The sequence below is a fragment of the Chinchilla lanigera genome, unplaced genomic scaffold (assembly GCF_000276665.1).
Source record: "Chinchilla lanigera isolate Chin_1 unplaced genomic scaffold, ChiLan1.0 scaffold00009, whole genome shotgun sequence".
In the NCBI taxonomy this organism is placed as follows: Eukaryota; Metazoa; Chordata; class Mammalia; order Rodentia; family Chinchillidae; genus Chinchilla; species Chinchilla lanigera.
In genome coordinates, this window is record NW_004955410.1 from 30049951 (window position 1) to 30073278 (window position 23328).

The window sequence follows — 23328 nt, forward strand, 5'->3', positions numbered from 1 at the left end:
TTGATTTATTCTGTATATAAACTCAACTCCTCCATAAGAGACCAGTGAAGAACAGACCATTGTTTTTCTGTTTGGCTTATTAAGCTTTCTCATTGAGAAGTTGGTCAGGAGTCAGATGTTCCCCCTGTAAGTCCATAAACTGATGGCTGATGGTGACAGCAACATTAAAATATAACTTAGAACCTTGATTTCTATCGAAGTATTTAAAAAAGTAGAAAATAAAACAACTGTATGTGCTGAACTATCCTTTAGTAATAATATAGAATAAATATAATATAATATAATAATAATAATATAAAACCAAATTGTGAAAAGGCCCGAGAGCGAGGGCCCTGATTCTATCTAGGGCTAGTGTTCATAATGGTATGGTGAGTTAACTGTACATTGGAGAGTGTAGGTGACCAAACCAGATAATTTACCTAAAAAGAAATTTACTCTAGTTTATACCAGCTCAATCATCTATCTGCTGTGTGGCTTGAACCTCAAAGGGAATGCTTATGGGTGGCTAAAGATCCCGGCCTTTCCTCATGCTAACAGGAAATGTTACTTTCACATGCTTTTTGAATGTTCATAAAGTTTTATTTGACACTGAATCTAGCCACAGACTTAGCTTAACTTTGTGTGAGTTTTTCAGAGGTGCAAACACTCAGTCCTTTCCTTTCATTTCCTATCCTGCATTCTGTCTTTGTTTTTATTGTCTTGCTCTTCCTATTGCCTTGGCCTTTTCTGTTTTTCTTTTACCTTCAAACAGGTGTTGCTGTGGGCTAGGGGCAGTGGAGATTATATTATTATTACTCTTGCAGAAACTGCACCATTGGCTGTCTGGGCAGGAGACTCTAGTGCCGCGCTGGGCTGTCTACTCTGCATGAGGCAAAGTATTCCATGTCCCTGGCTCCCACAAGCGAAATGCCAGTGGTCATGCCCCCAGAAACAGTAGCAATTACAAATTTCCTTCATCTATTTCCAAATTGCTTTGCTGGACTATGCAAGAAAACAATGCCTGTTCTAGGAAAGCAGATGAAAAATGTGCCTTTGATAACGTTTAGAAAGCCAACCTTATTAGAATGATAACAGAATCTTTGGGTGTCGAGAAGCCTTAACGTGGCCTTTAAGTGACCTGCTTGTACCGTCAAATGTTCACATGCTTGACATTTGAAACAGAGTGTGTTAGGAATCTAATCAAGCCTTTGGGTATATTTTTACCTGGTGTTCGTTCAACTGACAGCGTGGGGCAGAGCAGGCTCTGAAAAGCGCTGCAGGCTACTTAAGAAACTGGGGAATGCTTGGCTTTCTGCTGGAGTCAAGGGCCAAAGCACCCATTTTGATAGGACCATTCTCAAATGTCTTTTAACAGTCGTAATAGCAATTCTAAAATTTAATAGGATGAAATAGTCTCTTGCTCTCCTGTTGAAAGCAGAGCAGTTGGTCATAATTACCCCTGCATTTTAGGCAGTGGCCACATTTTGTGGTTCAGATTCAAACCGTAGAAGAAAAATTCTCAGGTGTTTTGTTTATTATTTCATCTCATACATTGCATGGACTAATTCTATAATGTTGCTCAAAAAGCAAGTATACATATTCAGAGTAAAAGAAATTCTGGTCAATAAAATCCCTTGCATGAGTAAAAGGAGAATGAAATCATAAAGGCTGTGATTTTTCAGAGTATCTTGGAATAGTCATATTTGTTTACAATTCTTTAAAAATCAAGTGCACCTAAAATATATTAAAAATTACCTGGAGGCAGAGTAGTCCCATTTGAAATTGTGTTATAATTCTAAAGAGGCAGATTTTACTATAGTAGTGCAAAAAAAGAGTAGAATACACTCTACTGCTTCCTCTTGGATTATCTCCAAGGCCAGTTGCAGTAGACTTGTGTGAAGAATATCCCTAGTCTTTTATTTACTTCCTTTTCTATGATAATTTTTCCTTCTTAGGACTTTCTAAGACAATTATTTTAAATGGGCTTACTGGAACATAAAGATGACAAATGTCAACCTAAACCCTGATCATTTCTTGTTTCCGATTTCTTTTCTTCTTCCTTATTTGTCTGTAATGAGAGCAGATACAAATGAAAACACTTTGCCACCTCCAGCATGTTTTCTGAGGTTGTGTTCAGTCACATTAGAAACAAACCAAGTGATTTGGTTACATTCAACATTCCCTCCAAAACCGGAGATCTCTATGCTAGTGTGCTGTAGACTACATATATGACAAGTACATTTTTCTCAGACATGAGATACATTCTGCAAAAAATATACTAGATGGGTGCAAGGGCCTAAATGCCAATACTCAGGCCGACACACCTGTGTCAATGACTTCAAATTGTACCTCTAATACCTCACACTGGTGCTTAGCAAGAGTTTTCTGAACTATTGAACCCATAGATAGGAAAGTTATAAGACAGGATTATGCGGAACAAAAGTTGAAATTAGTCTGTGGCTTTGAAAAAAAACCTCATATCTGAAAAAACATGTGGAGCACTTAAAAAAAAAGAAAGAAGGAGGAATCTAACATATGAAAGCTCAATCTCACTGGAATGCTTTCCCATATACAGCATAAACACCACATATATAAAACCACAAGCCCCCACTGAAGTCCTTGAGAGGACATGAGCCCCCAGCACTCTCTCCTGGTAGGGCCTCCTTTGGGGAGTGAGACCCGGTCAGCTTCAGAGATGAAAGCTGTTTTGAAATCCTTCCTTCTGGAAACAGTGAACCTCATGCAAAGTGAACTTTTGACAGTCCCCATACATGATAGAGTGTGTGACACAGTCCAACAGAGGTCTCTGGCTAAGATTGTAGGAGTCTGAGCTTTTGGGTTACCAGGAGACGGTGAATGCTTTTAAGGATATGGACCCTCTTCTGCTTTGACTGGAATAGTAATATTTAACTGCAGGGTAATAGGCAAAGCTCAGCACTTCTGGGGAAGAGTTCTGGCTGTAAATTGTTCAGGATACATTCAATTCATACCTGAGTTCTGGTGAAAATTTCATTTATAAGGTACAGTCTCACTCTTGGTGTTGTTCCTTGTATAAATCTCTGGTTTGAAAACTGCAGCATTCAGGCGTTACAAGCTTGAGGGCTGAAATGTCACTTTTAAAGTAGGGTTAAAAAGGTCACACAGCTGCAAATAATAATAGCCCAATGAAATTCAGATTCTAACTGCAGCCCACTTCAAGAATAACACTGAAACAGGAAACAAGCCTACCCGATCTTTTTACCAGTAAAGCCAGTAAGAGCACTACTGATAAAGTGTGTGTGTGTGTGTGTGTGTGTGTGTGTGTGTGTGCGCAAAATAGAGAGACAGACAGAGATAAAGGAAGACACACAAAAAGAGACAGAAACACATACATAACAAGACAGAGGCACACACAGAGAAGTAGACATACAAAGACACAAATTTTAGAGAAGGAAGACACAAAGATAAAGACAGAGAGATTCACAGAGATACACAAAGATATATAAAGATACCCTCACAAAATAAATGATTTTCTTGGACTGGAATTCAAGGGCACTTATTTCCCCATTTGAAGGTGCATTATTCAGGTTTGAAAAAAAATAAAGATATATTTGAAGTCCAAAGGCTTTACTTTCTTTTGCTATTATCTTTTTAAATAACACTTCTTTGAATGATCCTGTTATGTAATGTTTAGCTACAATGGTCTTGTTTTACAGATGAAGAAGTAAGATAGTGAAAGATACAGTATTCCTCCCAAAGGAAGTAATTCTTAGTCCCAAATTGAATTTCTCATTTTTTTCCAACAACCAGCCATGTGTGGGGAGAACCCTTGCTATGAAAATAGAATCAGGCATCTTAGAATAAAATACTGTAAATGTAGAAGTTTTTTTTTTCATGAATGTGTATGCTGGGTTACTATTGTATGTGTGGTTCCTTGTTTTTCTGACCAATACATTGAGAGAAATATTTGCTTTTCTTCAGAAATACAAAGTGCCAACTGGCTATGCCCTTCACAAATTTAGTTAATTAAATAATCTTTAATCCCAGCAAGAACATTATCTGTTGTGACTGACTCTAGCTGCTCCTATGTGTCACCTGTCCTGAACACTTCACAAAGGCTCAGTTTTCTTCTCTGGAGCTCTGTCAGAAGCCTCAGAAACTCAATGAGGAAGTGAGGTTTTTCACGTGGGTCCTGCCAAGAAGGTTCTTCCCACACTCATGATAGGACAATAAATCCCTACAAAAGCTTAACATTGCTATTAAAATTCAAACCCTCGTTCAGATTCATAATGCATTGTAACTAGGTTAATAATACCAGAGCCTATGGAGACATGTCAATGTATTAGTGCTTATTGATACTTATTGACTGTAGCACTGAAGATTCATAACTTTAGTACTGATAATTGTACATGCCATGCTTTCACATTTAAACAATCTTGTTAGTGTCTTACTGTTCCAAATTCCATATCACTCTATGAATCTCTCTGCTGTATTCAGGAACGCTCATAGCGTTTCACTAGGGTTGGAGTTTAGTGCTAACTGAAGATCGGTTACAGCTGCCTGTGATTTAGATGGAGGAGCAACATCTTGGCTGCTCACAGTAAACTAGACAATGTCACCCCCCCTCCAGTTGTCATCCTTACATTTAAAATACATATTTGCTGTATTTTCTGTAGGTTATTCAAGCTTTTAGTAACATTCGCTTTCTGTAGTGTTTGCCGTTCCTGAAATGGTATTTCCAAGTATATCCCTAAATGGCTGGCAAAGTATTTGAATGGATTGCATCAGCCATTGTAGACGATTTCCTATTTTAGACCAGGAATTTGTGGGGTCAAACCCTGAACAATGAGAGATTCTTGCTCGCTTGAGGCCAGAACAATCCGGTGGCAGTTGAGAGTTTGAATTGTAAATCAAGCCTGTCATCTCCTTGTCAGCTATGGAAACCTCAGTTCACTTTGTGCATGATTAGGGTTTTTGTTGTTTTCCAAAAATTTGATGGGAAATTAGACTCATGAGGCATTTGTTGTAGTTGAGCATTGAGGTCTGGATTTTGGAAAAGAGGAACAAATATTAGTGCTATTTAAAACCTATTAATGGTGGGAGCATCTGCTACAATTATGACTGTTTGGTTTCTAACCAAAGTGACAGGGTCATCCTGTTTTTCAAAGGGTGCTCTGTAGGGTCATATAGAGCCTGCACATAGTTCATAGGCTGGACATTAGTGGTTACTGGCAATACTAACAGATTGGTTTATAATGAATTAATCTCTTTTTGTTTGAGATTGAATGAAAATTAGCTTTATCCACTAGAAGCAGCTTTTCTTTTTTCCCCTCAAAAACATGGGGGAATTTCTCCTCAGGCTGTAACAAGGACAGGTGGAGTGAGTGGCTCGCAGAACCTCTTGCCTTACTGAAAACTTGACTTTGAGCGGAAAAAAAAAGTTCGAAAACCACTGCCTCAGGAGGAGAAAACAGGGAGGCTGTTTGGGCTAGTTTATTGTGATGATTCAGGATTCATTATCCATTCCACAAATATTTATCGAACGCCTACTGTAGAAACTTCATGCAGTGGAGCTCAGGATACGGCGATGTCAAACAAAATTTGACTTATTAAAAATCCCAGCCAGTAAAACAACTGGATGGGAAATAAGAGGATGAGGCCTGACTTCTGAGGACCAAGTGTGGATCAATCTGGCTAAAATCATGTCTGAGTAATTTGCCCCACTTGATGGATGATAAAAGAATCTATGCAGGACTTTAGTAGGAGTCAGTTTGAAAGAATAATTATTACAATATGTGCTAGAAAAGGACGATAATAATAGACCATAAAAAAAAAACCATGGCTCTTGACTAATACATCAAGCCAGATCATACTGGCTGATAAAAGTAACGAAGCCTACATGGTACAGTGGTACCATTTAGTAAAACTATTGCAGACACCTACAATTAGAATTAGCAAGGGAGTGTTATTTGCCAAAGATAAATGTGGGAACTGCAAAGCATCACAATAAAGCAGTTGAGGTTTATGCACTCATCTACACACCCACTCACCTTAGACCTCATTAATCACTTAACCTTATTTTATATTAGCAACTGTCATTTTACCTTAAGAATTTTATTTCAGTGTTATGTTGCCAAATTATTTAGTCTAGATTTATTATAGAGCATGTAATAGATTGATATAGACTCATTTATGTTTAAAAAAATAAACTAATAAAATGGCAGTAGTAATGCAGTAGAATCTATTGATGACTAAATTATAAATGATTTGAGGACAGACTTTGTGTTTCTCCTGAGGCATAATTCTTTTCCTGACATGTCTCAGTGGATATCAGATTGCATGCTCATATTTCTCTAAATGTAACATCCACATCATGGAGGCTCAATTAGGCAGGGTAATCTATATCGCTGAGCTTTGTTATATCTCCAAGTATTATCATTATAGTGTATCGCCAAGGTATTTGCTGCAGTTTGTATGCAAATTGTAACTGGTAAGTAAGATCAGGTAGCCAATGTTGATAGCAAACAGAATTGCTAAGGTATTAGCTGATGGGCTTGAATTTGGGGGGAAGTCAGCATTTGGGAAGAGAGTTGGCATTATAGTAGAAAAGAATTTCTTCTCATACTTGTGTGCCTGAGTTTGGTCAGTCTCTTTCCTCACTTTGGCTTATTTTAATGAATCTCCTTAAACTTTTAGCAGTAATACTTCCAGTCTTCACAAATTCTTCTTCTTGGACAGTAATTTAATTATTATCATTAATTACTATCTTCAGATGCAGGCCACAATTGTATATGTATAGAATTTTTCCATTTCATGTCTTGTAATCTTAATGTTGATAAAGAGGCATTTTTTTAATGTTAGAAAATAAAGGGGTCAGGGATATAGCTCAGCAGCACAGCGCCTGCCTGGCAAGTGCAAGGTCCTGATTTCGATTCCCCGCACCAAATGAATAAATAAATAAAAGATTGGTAAACAGAATCAAGAAGACAGATTAAAAAAATAAGAAAATAAACCTCTCAAGTATTATCTAAGAAAAATTCACCTAGATAAACATGGGAGTAATTTATAATTTTATAAGTAGGGACTAGAGTGAGATTTCAACGACACTTGCCCACAGACCTCTTCTACTTTCAAACATACTTATTCACCCCTTTTCTCTGTAGTAGGCTCCCAACAGAGCAACAATAAGTCACAAACGTGAGGCAGTTGAGTGTTGATATTGACACCTTCTTGTAAAGGAGAGGACATTGAGGCGTGAAGTAGTTAAATGATCTGGCAGTGGTCAGCTAGACTGGGCCCAAAGAGACAGAGAAGTTCCAGAAAAGCGTTTGAAACAATTTACTAGAAAAACATGACATATTTAATTAATGGGTAACCCAGTTACTCTGTTGTTTATTTTGCCTTTAATCAAAATCATTTCTCAGCTTTAAAATCACTCTTCCTTTTGAGACTTAGAAGTAAATTGCTAATATTCACGGTAGGGGAGGGATGCTTTAAGATCAGCAATGGTAAAATCCAGTGAATAGTGAGACACAAGAAGCTATTTTAGTTGCTCACAACTTTGCTCAGACAAGGGCAGCAGAAAGATCCCAAAGATATATGTGTTTTCTCTTCTTCATCTAAATGTAATTCAGTGAAGTGACTATAAGTACAAGAAACATCTTATAGATATTATGAGTAGAGGAGAACATTCAAAGCGTTCAACTACTAAGAAATGATACAGTTTAAAAAGTGGAAATACTAATTACTTGATTTCATCATGACGTATTGCACAGATAGCATTAAATTTTCACACTGTATTCAATAAATGTGTACAACCCATGGGAAATCCTGCCAAGAGTGAAAGGGTATTATTCTGTGAAAACTGCATGCTTTGGAAAGAGTTTGCAATTTTAAAATTTACAAATTTTGTTTCTTAGTATGTAACTAACAGTGTAAGTGTTATGGCTTTGTGTTTCAGAATGAAAGTAGGCATGTGTATTATATTTTATTACAGATAGTGCAATAGTTTTTGGAGGGAGAAGTATAAAGATGTATAAAATAGACTTTGTTTTGGTGGCAAGAGAATGAAACTTCCTTCAGCAAATGGTCACTTTTGCCGTGTCTCCTAAGCAGAACTCTCTTCCAGAGTCAAGGTGCCTTGGGAGACCTTTTAGAATCAACCACAAGTAGCATTTTATTTTATTTTATTTTATTTTTTTGCAGTACCAGACATTGAACTCATGACCCTGCACTTGCCAGGCAGGTGCTTATGCCACTGAGCTATACCCCCAGTCCACAAGTAGCATTTTAAAGAAACAAATTACTTTCTGTGTACAGAGTTAAAGTAGTACCTTTTAATTCAATAACAGAGAATATATCATTAACAGCACATGTAACACATATGTACATTGAACTCTAAAATTGATTTTTAAAAGTATGACTTAGAAAACTACATTGTGTAGCTTAAATTTTCATAGTACTCATGATTTTTTTCAAAATCTGTGTTGCTGGGAGGAGTGCTACAAAACTGTGTATACTGTATTGGCTTTGGAGGATTTGCAAAAATAAACTACACTCAAACTTTGCCCAGTGGACATTTAAAATGGAAACTTCATCTAAAAAGACTATAGTATAATTTAACATATGTCTGATTATAAGGTTTTGCTCCTTAAAACTACTTTATTTTAAATAATTTATCTAGATCAAAAAGGCAGCATTCCTAGCTTCATGTTAATTTCAAATCAATTTACAAAGCCTAATTAACAAAATATCCAAGGTGCACTTGCTGGATTCTAGATATCCTCACACAGCTTGGATAATTTTTGCTGGGGCCTCGTTGAACAGTTGGAAAAGGAGTGTAAGACCACAATTATCCACTGAATAGTTTGATTAAACTGGTCCCAGGTTTAATTTGAATAGCTTGGAAATCCTCAAGCTAGCTGGGTTGATCCTGAGGGAATCATTGCAAACATTGTTCAGGGTTGACCCTCACATTGAAGATTAGTGTCCCATTGGCTGCTGTCTCTCTTGCTGTCCTAGTGATCAGCCTCAACAGCTTTTAGTGAGGATAGGTGGGTGGGGTGTACGTTGCTTCGTAATCTCCTGGGAAGGTGGGTTTTGCCTGGCAATCCATCTACAGGTGGATCTCAACATCCACAGGCGAGATTTCTGGAGCAACATTTTGATGGCCTTTTTCTTCAGTACGCACTCAAGAAAGCACAGTAGGGACCCACACTAGTGGTGCCAATGGCCTTCAGCAAAGTAGGACTTGGGGACTGGCCTGGAAAGGGCCTCTGAGCCACTGAAGCAGGAGATATTTATAAATTTCTGTTTTCCCTCTTTCCTCTCCCCCTGACCCTTCAGATTTATGAGGAATCCAAGATGAATTTGGAGCAGGAGAGGCCCTTTGTCTGCAGTGCCCCTGGATGCTCCCAGGTGAGTGAATGGCTCCTCCCCGCTGTGGCTGGCAGTGAGTACATCTGTCTACATCTGTCTTCTGATCAGAAAGCAACTCTCACCTTGCAGGGTGCCCAACCTGGGCTCTCCTTCCTTACCAAGAGTCTTCCTCATCGTTACCATTACCATCAACATCTTTACCACTACTATGTTCTGCTTTAAATAGTTTGAAACTCCCCCCTCCTCCAGTATAACAACTTTGGGCATTTTCCTTTGTAACTTTCTGTGGAACCAAGTCAGATGCATCCTGCCCACCAACTAGCTACACAGGACTCTCATTTCAGAAAGGAGATAGGGGTGGCTACCTTCACAGGAGCCATTTAAATAAAAGCTAGGCCAATGGAGTACTGGTAAAGTGGCTCACCGTCATAGATTGAATTTTACCTTTTTTTTGTTTTATCTCTGAGTAAAAGGACCCCTCCTTTTCTAGAACTTACACTTTTCTGAGGTACTTAAATTTTAAGAAGGGAAGATGTCCTGCCATCCTGGATTGAATCTGTTCATTCTGATGCCTGTCATAAGTGGGAATAGTGTGGGGATCAGATGAGATACTGCCTGTATTGTGTTTAATATAGAACCTGAACATAAAAAGCATTCAGTCAATATCCATCCTTACTACTATTACTGCTGGTGCTGCTAAGACTGTTACAATGAAATGTAATTCTTTCAAAGAAATTAGAAATGCCCATAATCTAAAATCAGAGTTTTGCATTTTATTTTTGGAGCATGATGGTGACTTTTTCTTCTCTTGACCTTTGGATATCTCCAAGTTCTAGCTTCCACATGTGTGGAAAATGACCACATGTGTTCCCTTTCATGCCAAGATCTTTATTTATGGGATATAAGAGAGGTTTAGAACTCAGAACATAGGCATTTTCCTAAGTTACACCCTTTCCTTAAAGTGTTCAGTGGTTTCATGGAAACCGAATCCCATCAGGTGGCTGTTTATGTAATGCGTTGGCAGTACTGTGCGGAGCAATGCCTAGGAATCAGGTGAGAGGTAATGCCCATTAAGGACCTTCCTTATTATAGTATTTCCCTGGAGAGTTCCTGGAGGATTCTGGAGGCTTCTGAAGGGAAGAAGCCACAGAAACGCAAGATGTTGTTGCCAGTATTATCAGCTGCTCACTGAGCAACCAGACTCCTCTGCTCCAGTTCTGGAAGTTTCACCAGGATCTTGGTGCCAATCTTTATTTCCAACCTGTAAATAAGAAAAGCAGTAGAGAAAATTATTTTGAAGCAAGCTGGTTTTGAAGACATAGAAATCACTAGGAAAATACAGGTTGATAAGTAACGGGAAAATCCTGCTAGGCCAGGACTGTCCATGGTGAATGCAGAACAACACCTCACTAAGTTAAAAGTTGGTGTCTAACTAAGGGAAAAATGACTCCCACTCAGTCTGTTTAAAGGAAATCAGGTATTTTGTGAAGTTTGCTTTCCTTTGCTATGACAATGGGACATTACATTTCATTCAATTTAAATTACTCAGCATACTTTTTTGGGAGCCCAGGATGGGTCAGGCACTCTGGTTGCCTGGAAAAATAACAGCTGACAAGACATATGTGTCCCTACATTCAGACAGCTTCTAGTCTAGGTATCAAATCTGTAATCACAAGATCAATTAATCAGATAGTCTGTCTATTTCAGCTTTCACAAAAAGATCATAGGTCATCCTGAGGCATAGAATAAGGGGATTGACTTGGGAAAGTGAGTGGGAACATGCTGTAAGGAAGGAACACTTAATGGGATGTGCTATCCAGAGACCCACCTAAGGCAAAAGAGTGCTTAGTGTAGACTGGGAGTCTCATCAATGTCAGAGGTTGTGAGTGACACTGTCGTACAGGAGAGGATTTTAAGGAAGGATAAGGCCAGATGTGGTGATAGGTTCCTGTAATCCCAGAAATTTTGGAGGCTAGGACACTAAGATGATAAGTTTTTTTTATTAGTATATGTTTGTAGTACATGATGATTACACAGAAACACTTAATCTGCTAGAAGATAAAATAAGTAAAATTCTTAAAGTCATAAGCATATACAAAGACTTTCTGAACAGAACCTCAGTTGCACAGGAAATAGTACCAAGACCAAATGAGATCATATCAAATTGAAAAGCTTCTGTACAGCAAAAGAAGCAACAAACAGAATAAGCAAACAACCTACAGAATAGCATTGTGAGTGTAAGGCCAGCCTGGGCAACATAGCAAGACCCTATCCTTACTATCTCAAAAAAAAGGAGAAGGAGAAGAAGAAAGGATCATTGGTCCCATTTGATATTTAGGTGAGCCAAAAGAAAGAGAATTTAGAACTAAACACAAATCATCAGGCTAATGTGGCAGAATTCCCCAAGCTTGGCACCATTACATGTAGGGCTGAATAATTATTTGAAGGCCATCCTGTGCATTGTAGGACATTTAATAGCATCCCTGGCTTCTACTCACCCAATCCCAGTAGCACTCCACAGCTGTGACAAACAAAGACATTCCCAGACATTGCCAGCTGTCCCCTGGGAGGCAGATTTGCCCTTGGTTGAGAATGACTGCTGATAGCTTGCATGTTGGTTTTAGTCTCACTTCTTTTTCTTTTTGGCTCACCTCCTTCTAACTGATGTGCTCCTTCTCTATTTTATGTATTACATGAAACCGTCTTCTCTCCTTTTGGAAGTCAGAAAGGGTATAAATAAATTTATGCCACAGACATGTGGTCACTGGTGTTAGACACCGGGAGAGCTGGGACAGTTAGAGGACTGAGCAGAGGCTGTTGGATTTGGCAGGAGAGGAGTGGAGGCCAGATTGCAAGGGATTAATGAGTGAGTGGGCGGTAAGGAAGCGGAGGTGGCAGGCATAGAGGACCCTTTCAAGAGCACTAAGCAGTGACGGGAAGCAGAGTGAGCTAATGGTAGCCTGAGAGGGAGGCAGCTTTTTTAAAATTAAAGGATAGCCAGGCTGGATTTAGTAAAGGGCAAGAAACCAGTGAAAAAAGGGAAGACGTGAGCATGGGTGCTCCAGGGACCCATCCCCAGAAAACAGTGATACTGTGCACAAGGGTGCCTGTACATTTCTTGCTCTGAGGCAGGAGGAGATGGAAGGAGAACCTATGAAGTCACATGCAAATTCTGAGGTGTAGGAGGTAGTAAAGGTTGAATAAGGTCTATTTTTAAACTATACATCAGAAAGCCTTCTATTTAACGTTTTGCAGTGCTGGGGATTGGACACAGGGCCTTGGGCATGCGAGGCAAGCAAGCTACCTATGAGCCACACCCCAGCCCTGAATAAAATCAGTTGTGAATGACCTTGACCATCTCAATGAAGAAGCAGATTATTTCCTTAAGAAGGCTGAATGGACTGAGAAAAAGTTTGGACAGAAATGAGGAATGACAATTTACAAAGTTTTCTTGATTCTAAGGAATCGTTCCAAGCCTCTTTGCCTCCAAGCTTTAAATAAAAAAATGTATCTAAAACTTAATGTCTTTACTTGATGTAGAAGTGTGTTATTCCTGTCAAGCTAGTATAAAAACATATCCATCTTTCAATCAAAGAGTGGTTAGAATTAAGAAAATGTAGTAGTCACCCAGTAGTCCCAGGAGTCTTCTGGTGGGATGTCAGCCCCTCACAATTAGGTCAGTCGGTGTGATCATAGTATTTACTTTAGTGTTATTCCATAACCCAGGAACTTTCAGGAAGAGGAAGAATGCTGGGAATTGGAAAGAGGAATGAGTATCATAAAACAAACTTTTGTTCATTCAGAAATCTTCATAATTACCATGCTTTGCAAATTTTTGCTTTCTAATTTATACGATACAAAAGAGAAGTAAATAATTCACATGCAAAGAAGTACTTTTAGACTATTTCAGAGAATGTAGCCCAGTGAAGCCTTCATTCTCTTAAACATAAATCCATATTATTTGCAGGAATGATTTCTACTGTAATATACAAAGATAATTGAAACTATCTCAAGGAAATAAAAACTTTCATTTTTGTATATTATGAAGGATTTAGAAACATTCAGCAGAATTTATTCTTTTGTTGTATTTTTATTTGACATTGATGAAACAGATACTTGGTTAAATTCAGTTATTACAAACATACCAGTCAGAGTCAGGTTAGGCCAGGGTATGCTACCATAACAAATTACCCTAAAGCTTCACTGACTTAAAACAGCAAAAGTTTATTTCTGTGTCTCAAGGATACATTCTTTTTTGTAGATTGGCAGGAAGCTTTTTGCAATCTTTTAGAATTCATAAATGTTCCTTATAATCCTTTAGAGATTTAGGATGATTGAGGGGTGACTATTTCTAATGTTTTGAGTCTCCATGCTACACGAAGAATGGGGTAGAGGAATGATGGAGGATTTTACAGCAGAAATTAGATGCGGGCCTCTGGATAACCAGTTGCTTCTATGCATGACTCAGCGGGAAGAGGTAGTCACATGGCTCCACCCAACACAAGAGGGCCAGAAAATTCAGTTCCAGCAAGTGAGCAAAAGTCAGACAGAGAAAAATATTTGGAAACCATATTTTTAACAATCATAATATCATTCCCTGAAAATTAAAATAAAATATGGGTTTACTCTACAACACAGAGTACAGAACACTAAAAATAATTTGTCATATTACTATAAAATTTTTGTATGATTATAAACAAAATCAGATAATGGGTAGGCCAGATCTTTGTAAACAGAAACACACTATACAAATGTCATGGTGTACATTTCTCAATATGTCAAATAATTAAGCACGGTATATAATTATTTCCCAAAGTCTGACATGAATCCAAATTCTTTTCTATGTTATGCATTTCTCCTACTTTTGGTTAATCTATAGATAATGTCTAGCATACTTATCATGCCTTAGACTTAATTTCACACTATTATGTAAAACAGTAACTACTAGAGAAAAGTTCCATATGGTTTTGCAAACTCCCAGTGCTCTTTAGGTCTAAATTCACTCTCTTATTTTGGATATAGTGTTCTGATATTCAAAAGGAGAAATACGAAAAGTTTAGTTTTGCGTGTCGCCATTATTAGCTATTTTTTGTTACCAGAAGTAAATATTCATTTGAAACCACTTTCCCCCTTTTCTAAAAGGCTGCTTGATATTAGGCAGTGTTAGGGCATAGCATTTTTTACTGTATACAAGGGGTGATCGAAATATATAGTGAATATTTAATTTTTTAAAAATTTAAACTTTCACCATATTATGTGATCACACCTTATTATGTTATTTTTGTTTGTTTGTTTGTTTTGGTTTTCTTCTGGTACTAGGAATTGAACTCACAACCTTGCACTTGCCAGGGGGCGCTGTGCCACTGAGCTAAATCCCCAGCCCCCTCATTATGTTATTTTAATGCCTTTAGGTGCACACTTATCCATTTCTGTTTTATCCTAAAATGCAAATGCAAAATTTAAAGTCTACCCTCAGATGAAAACTTCTAGCTCCTAAGGAAATATATAATTTTCTAACTAGTCAGCATGTCTGGTTATATCGATGGACTATTTGAAAAGCAGAGGCCTTTGAAAAGTTTCCAGGGAGGGTGTGGGGAGTCAGAGAATGGCTAAAGACAAAGACGTTCTTAACGTTAGCGCCTAATCAGATTCTTCTGCAACATAGGTAACCCCTTTGGCAAACTGGAAGGAAATTACAATGCACGTATTTATGTGTAATTGAAAGGAACATCTCAGAACATTTGCTTGCTTAAAACAGCTTGTAACTTTGCTTACTTACGTTTTCTCACTTTTTCAGGCTGAATTTTTTGTTTTGTAATACTGTCATATTTGCGATATTGAATAAATGCGTGTCTTTATGATGGCAAATATGTGCTACAAAACTGAATGTCTCCTCTCTTTCTCCCCCTCTTTTTTTTTCTATTTGTTCAACAGCGCTTCCCAACAGAGGACCATCTGATGATTCACAGGCACAAGCATGAAATGACTTTGAAGTTTCCCTCCATAAAAACAGACAATATGTTATCAGGTAAGGAGCCCTTGGGCAAAGAGACTTTGAGTGACTAGATCAGTTTTATGCAAGGTACTTCCTCTCTGTTTGATTCCCATGGACAACTTCTGTACTTTGAAAGTATACGTATCTAAGTTATTGTATAAGTGTAATCAGCTAATGTCATGCTCACCCAAGTAATTGAAGAACTATGATGTGAAATATCTATTATAGTGAAACTTGGCTCCATATAAGTTTTTTTTTTTTTTTAAAAACTCACAGCAGATCATTCAAGTATCACATATTAACTGAACATTTATAAGGCACATTGTGTTATTCACTGTGTTATAGGAGATACACAGATTGATTTGCCTCTGGTCCTTGAGGACATCATGACAGAGCTTACATATGAAAACCTAACAAAAATGCTGTAGAAGTTCATGTGAATATACGTCAAATGAGTATTGTAAGGGGAAAATGCTATGCATCTTTTGTGGAAGGAGCTTGTTCTCAAGATGATCAGTGAAGTTTTCTTTAAAAACAGTACCTGCCTCAAGAGTGGGAGAAATTAAATGAAATTGTACATGGAAACATAGCAAATGCTCAGTAAACGTGAGCAGAAAATTAATAATAGTAATGATCTGTCAATTCCTTGCCATTCCTGCACATTTTGAGAGGCACTGCAGTGAATTAGAGAGTACAGGGGTAGGAGTAGAAATCTGAACTCTAGCTTAGACTCTGCCTCACCTGGACACATGACTTTGACGAAGTAATAGAACCTTTCTAGGCTTCAGTTTCTTTCTCCATAAAATGGAATGATTATATCTGCCCTTTTATTTCACAAGTTTATTAAGAAGATCCAATGAAATAATGTTAGAGTTTCATAAATGCCAGCAGGATAATCCAATGATTTCTGATGATTCTTCTCCCTGGCATCATGAAAGATGTAAGATATCTATGAACAAATTTAACTGATATCAGGAGAGAAACTGACTTCTCCGGCAGGTGTGCCTTTTATGATTTAGCATTTTGATGGCTCTTAAATTTTATTTATTTTATTATCAGTATTACTAGTCAATATTCTGAGTAGCTAGTATTATCAGAAGCTTTCCTGACTCACCAAACAGGGCGAGGTGGAGAGCCCTGGTGCGCAGACTCCATGGCCAGGCTGTGCCTGCTTACATAGTCCTGGTGTCAAGCTGTTCCCACAGCTTCACAGACCCACCAACGACTTGAGAGTGCCTGTAGCAGACTCTGGCATTCAACAGCATCATCTGCCCTTTCTTCTACCACCACCTGCCTTTTCTGTCTCAGCCCCTGTTTGGTTTGGAATGAGTCAGGTCTTCAGCTACTGCTTCCGCTTTCCCAAAGTCTGCAGAGCTCCTATTTATAAGAGTTATGAGAGCCTGGAAGGGTCAAAAAGGATGACTTTTCTTTGTGCTTTCGTCACTTACTATGTTCTGCAGAGTCACATGTAGTAGTTCAGCACTGGACATAGAAGCAACAAGGCTGTAGACTCTGCATTCCCAACTTTTAAATTCTCAAATTCTTCCTCTATTTTTCCCAAACTAAATTCCTAAAATAGACTGCCTGGTTGCAGAGGAGCAGCAGGGGAGTATTAGAGAGTGGCAAATATGCGTGACATTGCCCACATAGTGGTAAGTGGCAGCGTAGTGTCTTTTAGTCAGACTGCCAGTCTGACTAAAAGTCTGGCCTTACAAGGAGCCCTGAGAACAGATCTGAGAAAATAAAAGGCAGCTAAAGATGTGTGAACAATGGGTGAAACATTCCTCTACATACTGTGTAAAATAAACTATGGATTCATCTCTTGCAAACTTTCGATTGTTTTACCAGATCCTTGTTAGTTGGTGGCTGTTGAGGCGAGTCGTTGGAAGTTCGACCTGGCAAACTATTAGGAGAAAAGGAACTCTAATTTTTACTATGTCAAATTGGAATAAGAAAATGAAGGGAAAACAAACATGAAATCTGAACAAACATGGAATCTGAAGAAGAAAATATGCTCATATATATAGTTTGCAAAATTACCAGCTACTATGTGAGATAGCCATTCAATTTGAATACCATGGTCAATTTTCAGAATAGAGGTAAAAAGATGGTTTTTAAACTTATTTTAATACTATTTTGATTAGCACCCAGGAGTTCCCAAATTTGGCCCTGTTAAACATCTCCACCTCTCCCATTTAACAGCAGGGTTCTCAGGTTTGGTTCAAGAAGAAAAAAAATCCAAAACAAAACCAAGTTTCATAGAGTAACTTTATTTTTAGCTGAGAAGACAATTTTTATTCCAAATGAAAATTCCAATTGGAGGACAAAAAGAAACTCAAGAAACTTGACTGAAGCACATGGCCCCTCCGCAGGGTATCTTTCTTCCCTGCAGTAAATCGAGGACCAGCAAGTTCTGTCTTTCCTGGGGAGAGTTTTGTTGTTATCTCTCTTCCTCCACATCCTCCTAGAGTGCAGTAAATTCCATGAGAAAGGGGGAGCTCATAAGTCTGTTCAGTTCAGGGTATTTAGCATCTAGCCCAAAACAATCTTTGTAGGCACCCAATAAATGCTGGATGAAAGAATGGTGGTGGAAGGACAACTTCAACCCCTCTGTCCACATCTGGATGGGTGTGCTTGCATCAACTTCCTTCCATGCACAGACCAGTTATCTGCAAGATTCCCTGGGCCATGATGCCAGGAGTGGGATTACAGACATCTGAAGGCCTGATCCCACTTGTCTGGTAACACACATGCTGCATGTGCAGCCTTACTTTGGAGGATGGCCCCATTTTATGGGGCAGCATGATAACAGTAATAGCTACCATTTTTTGCCTTACTTTATGCCTGTAATTGTGCTCTGTACTTTATATACCATATGTTATCTAATACTCAATTGTTTTTCCATATGATGCAGCAAGATAAAAGAGATAAATAGTTGGTCCAAACTTCTTGTATGTCTATAAATGTCTTACTCTACAGCTAGATTTGGTGAGCTACACATACTGAGAACATGTACACATTTTGGTCTTATGTTTGGATATAAATCGATGAACTGCTTTATCTCATACTGTTGGCTTATTTCCTCAATAGTCATCAAGTGGAGCACATAGTCAAACATTTTAAAAAGGAGATTCTACTAATACATTAGCATTGCAAGGAACAGATTGCGCTCACCCACTGTGACAAGTAGGATGCAAGTGGCTATTCACTTTTATAGTAGTTGTTAGATTCTCATCTATGTTTCAAGTTGGTCAGGCAAATGGAATTTTGAATAATTCACCTGAAAACTTCTGAGGTCTTACTCTGAAGCATACTGAAAAACTGGCTTGCAAGTCTCTATTGCAACTGAAAACGAGTTTTTTTTTTCCTTTTATTTTGGATAAAGAATGTAGGAGAACCCAGGTAATTGTGTACTAAGTGGAAACATTAAGCTTTAGCTTTCTTCTATTCAGGGCAGATTTTGAAAATAAAACCATGTTGGATCCCTTAATTCACTCTGCCAAAAGAGATATGATCTCATAGCATTAATAACCCTTCTTAGCAGCCCAGCTCCTCTAAAGCAGATTAAAATCATGGCTTGATCGCTGTTGGAACACTTGGGGTAGCTGAGGGTTGATGGAGAAGGTGCAGAATATATACTTGTTTATTGTAAATCCAAATATATGCCTTTTAGAGCCAGGTGGGCATATATTGTGACACATACCCTTGTCGGCACATTTTCTAAATGACTCATTTTCTAAATGACTTACACAGTACCTGGCCCACCAGCTCTTCATGTTGGTGATAAATGGATTCCAGCATAGGATTCAAGAGTGTGAGTTTGTTATGCCGCCCAGGGTGGCCTTGAACTTGTGATTCTCCTGCTTTGGCCTCTCAAGTTCTGGAAAAGGATTATATATTTAAACTTTCATTTAATGTAAACTTTTAATTAGGACTATATTAAAAGGAAGACATGAACTAAGAAAATATTTCAAAGAAAACATTTCCTGAAAAAAGTAAAAAGATAAATATAACTAGGAAAAGAATAATACAGAAAATGCCTTTTTGGAGAGCCTTAACTCTTACTAAAATTGACATACTCGTTATAATTCCTTTGCTGTTGATTGAGACACCCCCTTGAGAAATTCCATCCAGCCACATTGTTTTGGCTGAATTTGAGTCATGAAAATAATAAAAATGCATTTTTAAAAAATACTTTGTAATTAGAATGCTCATGAATTGAAACTAACATTTAGAGTAACTGACCTGATATTAGTGAGTATTTTATTGTATTACTAGCTACTATCAACTTCATATCAAATAATGTAAAATTACTTGAGATAGTTCTTTAGTGATACCATACATAGTTGAAAATAAGAGATCAATAAAAAAGAAAGCTGCTTAGGAATCTAATATTCCTCTCTGATATATTATGGGCTCCCCTTATACACTTATTTTTAAATTGAGGACTTTTCTATTGCTTATTTTTAATCACTGGGGAAAATGAAACATAGACAAACATATAACTCAAATGCAGCTCTGAAACCAAGTAGGACAGAAATTTTTATTAAATGTAGAATGGACTACACACTTTTTCAAAGAAGAATCATGTTTTGGAGTTTAACTTTGTGCTTGTCCTTTATTTTTACATTGCAATAGTCATATTTGCTGGAGCCAAAGCAGTTGATATTAGGCAGACTATAAACTGATAAGGACCTTTGAGAGCTGCTTTACAAAAGAAAACTTTTAGCCATACCATGGTTTGTGTCACTGATAACATGGCACAGAATTTTCTATCATATAGATGAGTTCTTAAATCATAAGGCCAGTACTTAGTGCTCTTCCAGGTAGATACACAAGTAGGTTCACAACATGGCAAGTACGGTTTCCCCAGCTTTTACAAAGGCAGCAATTCAGGGAGCCAGATACTGGAATGTGCCAAACTTGCAAAGAGATTTTTAAAGGCCCTTTTAAATTATTTGGCTAATTAAATAATTTTAATTATTTTTTCTCTTTAATTGATATGTAATTGTAGATACATCAGTACATGTACACATGTATTGTGTGATACATCAATACATATATACAGTAAGTAATGATTACATCAGGGTAACTGCTATCACCCTCACTGAACCTTTTATCATTTCTTTGTGTAGAGAATATTTAAAATTCTTTCTAATAGCTATTTGGAATATTGTCATCACTTATAATTATTCTTCTGTGTTATAGAACGTTAAGGATTAGTGTTTCTTTCGAGCTACACTCCTATACCTGTAAAGTGGCCTCTCTCCAGCCCCCTTCCGCTTCCTGCCCAGCCTCCAGTAACCACTATTCTACTCTCTTCTTTTATGAGATTAATATTTTTTGCTTCCACATATAAATGGAATATAAGTGATGGTGTTTGCCTTTCTGCTCCTGACTTATTTCACTTGGCATAATGTTCTCCAGCCCCATCCAGTTTGCAGCAAATGACAGTATTTCACTCTCTTTTATTTGGTACCAATTTTTCTTGTCCAAGTGGGGTCCAAGTGTCCTGAGGATATGTGTGACAGTAAGAGAAGTGGGTAAGATTTTCTACTTATGCTTATCCCCAATACTGGGTCTCCTGGAAACCTGCTGTGCTATTTGCAAAGTCTGTGAAAAGGTAATGTGTAAGTGTTTATGCAGCACCAGTCCAATGTACAAAATAACAAAACCTTTCAACTCAGGTGAAGTTCAAACTCAAAAGTTATTTACTTTTAGGTTACTTTGAGATTTGGGGTTATCCCCTTCTCTCATTCGGATGTTCCCCACTGAAATGGAAACATTGAAAAAAAAAAAAAAGGTGAACATTAGATCTTAGACAATCATCTCATTTCAGAGTTGTTGTTGAAACCAGTTCCTGGAAGTCCTTGGAGTGTCTGTCTCCTATCGATATTGAACTAACACATCTGGGATAGTATTCACCAAAGTAGCCATTGTTATTCAGGGTGTAGAAGTTACTGATGTTGTAACTCCCTGGTATGTGCTCTTGGATCTCAGTAAGGCGTGGTTTACAAACATTTTAATTTATAGCCACGGATTTTACCCACTAACTTCAGGTCCAATTTAGTAGGAACAATAGTTTGTTGAAAGCATTCATGGTACTAAGAAACTCTGCCTTTGTTATTTAAGCAGCTGATAGATTTAGCTGTCCTTTTTGAACATTTGCACATTTCCTGGCTTACTTGGAACCTGTACTATGTGAGATCAAAGAGATATTAATTCTAATAAATGTTAAAGCAAAAATTAAGCTCCCTTTTCTGATTCTTGTTGTGACTAGAAAAAATATCTCATTTACAAGTAGATGAATGAAAACTTAGGAACAGTGAGCCTTGCATATTCCAAATATAGATATAGAGATCTACTTGGATTTTTAAAATAGCACATAGCAAAAATAAAAAACAAGTTGCGTTTCGTAACAACCCTTGAGCCATCTTCTGGGTTTATGATCTGGGGGTGAGAGGCAAGATGCTATCTCTGCTACTCTTAGCAGCCCTTACCCAATGGCTCGTATTCCTGAAAGGGCCTAACATGATGGACAATGTTACCTTACTCCTGTGCCACTCTTCCACTTTCTTCATTCACTTGTATAGTGTATGCTGACGCCTGGGAATCATTTTGCTTTAGAACACGCGAGAAACATCTCTTCACTTTATGTGGAGCCTGGCCCCTCCTCTGGCCAGCCTGCTTTTGATGTCAAGGTCCTTACCTCACAATTGCTCTAGAGTTTAGGAGTCCTTTGGAAGCTACTAGGCTGACTTTCTCTCTGCCTTGAACTATGGCCATTGACTTCTCAGTCTCTAAAAAAAAAAAAAACAAAGGAAAATTAAAACCTGGCAAACTAAATTCCCGCTGATGACAAGTGGTCTACTCTTTTATTTCTGTTGCATGGTATTTTCTCAGAGACATTCTTGTAAAGTAGCAGAGAATTGGAAGACTTGTGACGCAGTTCTTTTGTACGAGGGATCTAAATGATTCCAAGAATGGTTCCATTTTAAAGGGTCCAAGAGTTGTTAGGGTTACCAGTTATCAGTACAATTATGTGATGTAATTTCTAAATCATGCCTGAGGCATGACTCAATTTCCTCATAAATAAAATAGGGCAAATAGTTTTTGCCTATTAGTATTACTGTGAAAATTAATGAGATGATGTATGCAAAGCTTTTATCACTGCATCTGGCATAAATTAGCACCCAAGAAGAATATATATGCACACAGAGGCACACATACATACATCTTTACTTTTCTACTCTCAGAGCTTGTCTATTTATGCCTTTTATTCAGACAACTCCTTTATCTCTACCTTAATTATCAGCTGTTACTGATATTACCATTTAACTGTCCTTTGAACAGTCCTATATTTCTTTGACCTATGAACAGTGACTTTTGAAACTAACCTATTATAGTGGAGATTTTAGAATTCATATAATTCTAAAACTTTAGAATTTTACTTGAAAGATGAAGAATATGAGGTCCAGGGAATATAAGTAACTTCCCTCAGATCATGCTATTTTCAAATCCAGATTTCTGTCTGAATTGTGTTTTACACACATAACAGGGCCATTTGGACCTGGGAGGACAAAACACTGAATTTAGATTGAAAAGGCCTCCTGTCTGAAGGTCAGAGAGGACTAAATAGTAGTGAGATGGTTACAAATTGTGTGATTTTGTGAAAGGAAACATATTTTCCCATTTTTTAAAATAACATGTACCCTATTTGCCTGATAGAAATGTGTGAGACCCAGATTCTAAATAACATTGGTAAAAATGTTTGTAAACTACAAGGTTTGGCATAGATATTAATAATTATATGTATATACTGGACATATAGGTATAGACATGCATCTATCTCTTATAGATAATGCCCAGTTTGTGGTCATCCATGGTAGGCTTTCTGCAGACTACCAGGAGATCTCAGTGGCTTGGAGGTCAGGTTAGGAATGGGGAAAAATGCAGTTGACACTGCTGCACTGAAATTCAACTCAACAGTTTGGAGG

At 37.7% G+C, this 23328-nt stretch overlaps 1 protein-coding gene and 1 long non-coding RNA gene across 2 annotated transcripts in view; one reads left to right on the plus strand and one right to left on the minus strand.

The window, feature by feature from the left end:
* Window positions 1-23328, plus strand: part of Creb5 (cAMP responsive element binding protein 5) — a 388897-nt gene that overhangs the window by 66986 nt on the left and 298583 nt on the right. Inside the window, exons 2-3 of the mRNA XM_005377470.2 lie at window positions 9304-9375; window positions 15271-15364. Coding sequence (XP_005377527.1) covers window positions 9322-9375; window positions 15271-15364 — 148 coding nt within the window. The 5' untranslated portion in view covers window positions 9304-9321. The remainder of the gene's footprint in view (window positions 1-9303; window positions 9376-15270; window positions 15365-23328) is intronic.
* On the minus strand, window positions 10210-22002 carry LOC102011963. The gene is made up of 4 exons (XR_259886.1): window positions 21880-22002; window positions 19088-19211; window positions 12964-13086; window positions 10210-10597 (listed from the first exon to the last, which is right to left on the minus strand). It is a non-coding gene; the product is annotated as an uncharacterized LOC102011963 (long non-coding RNA).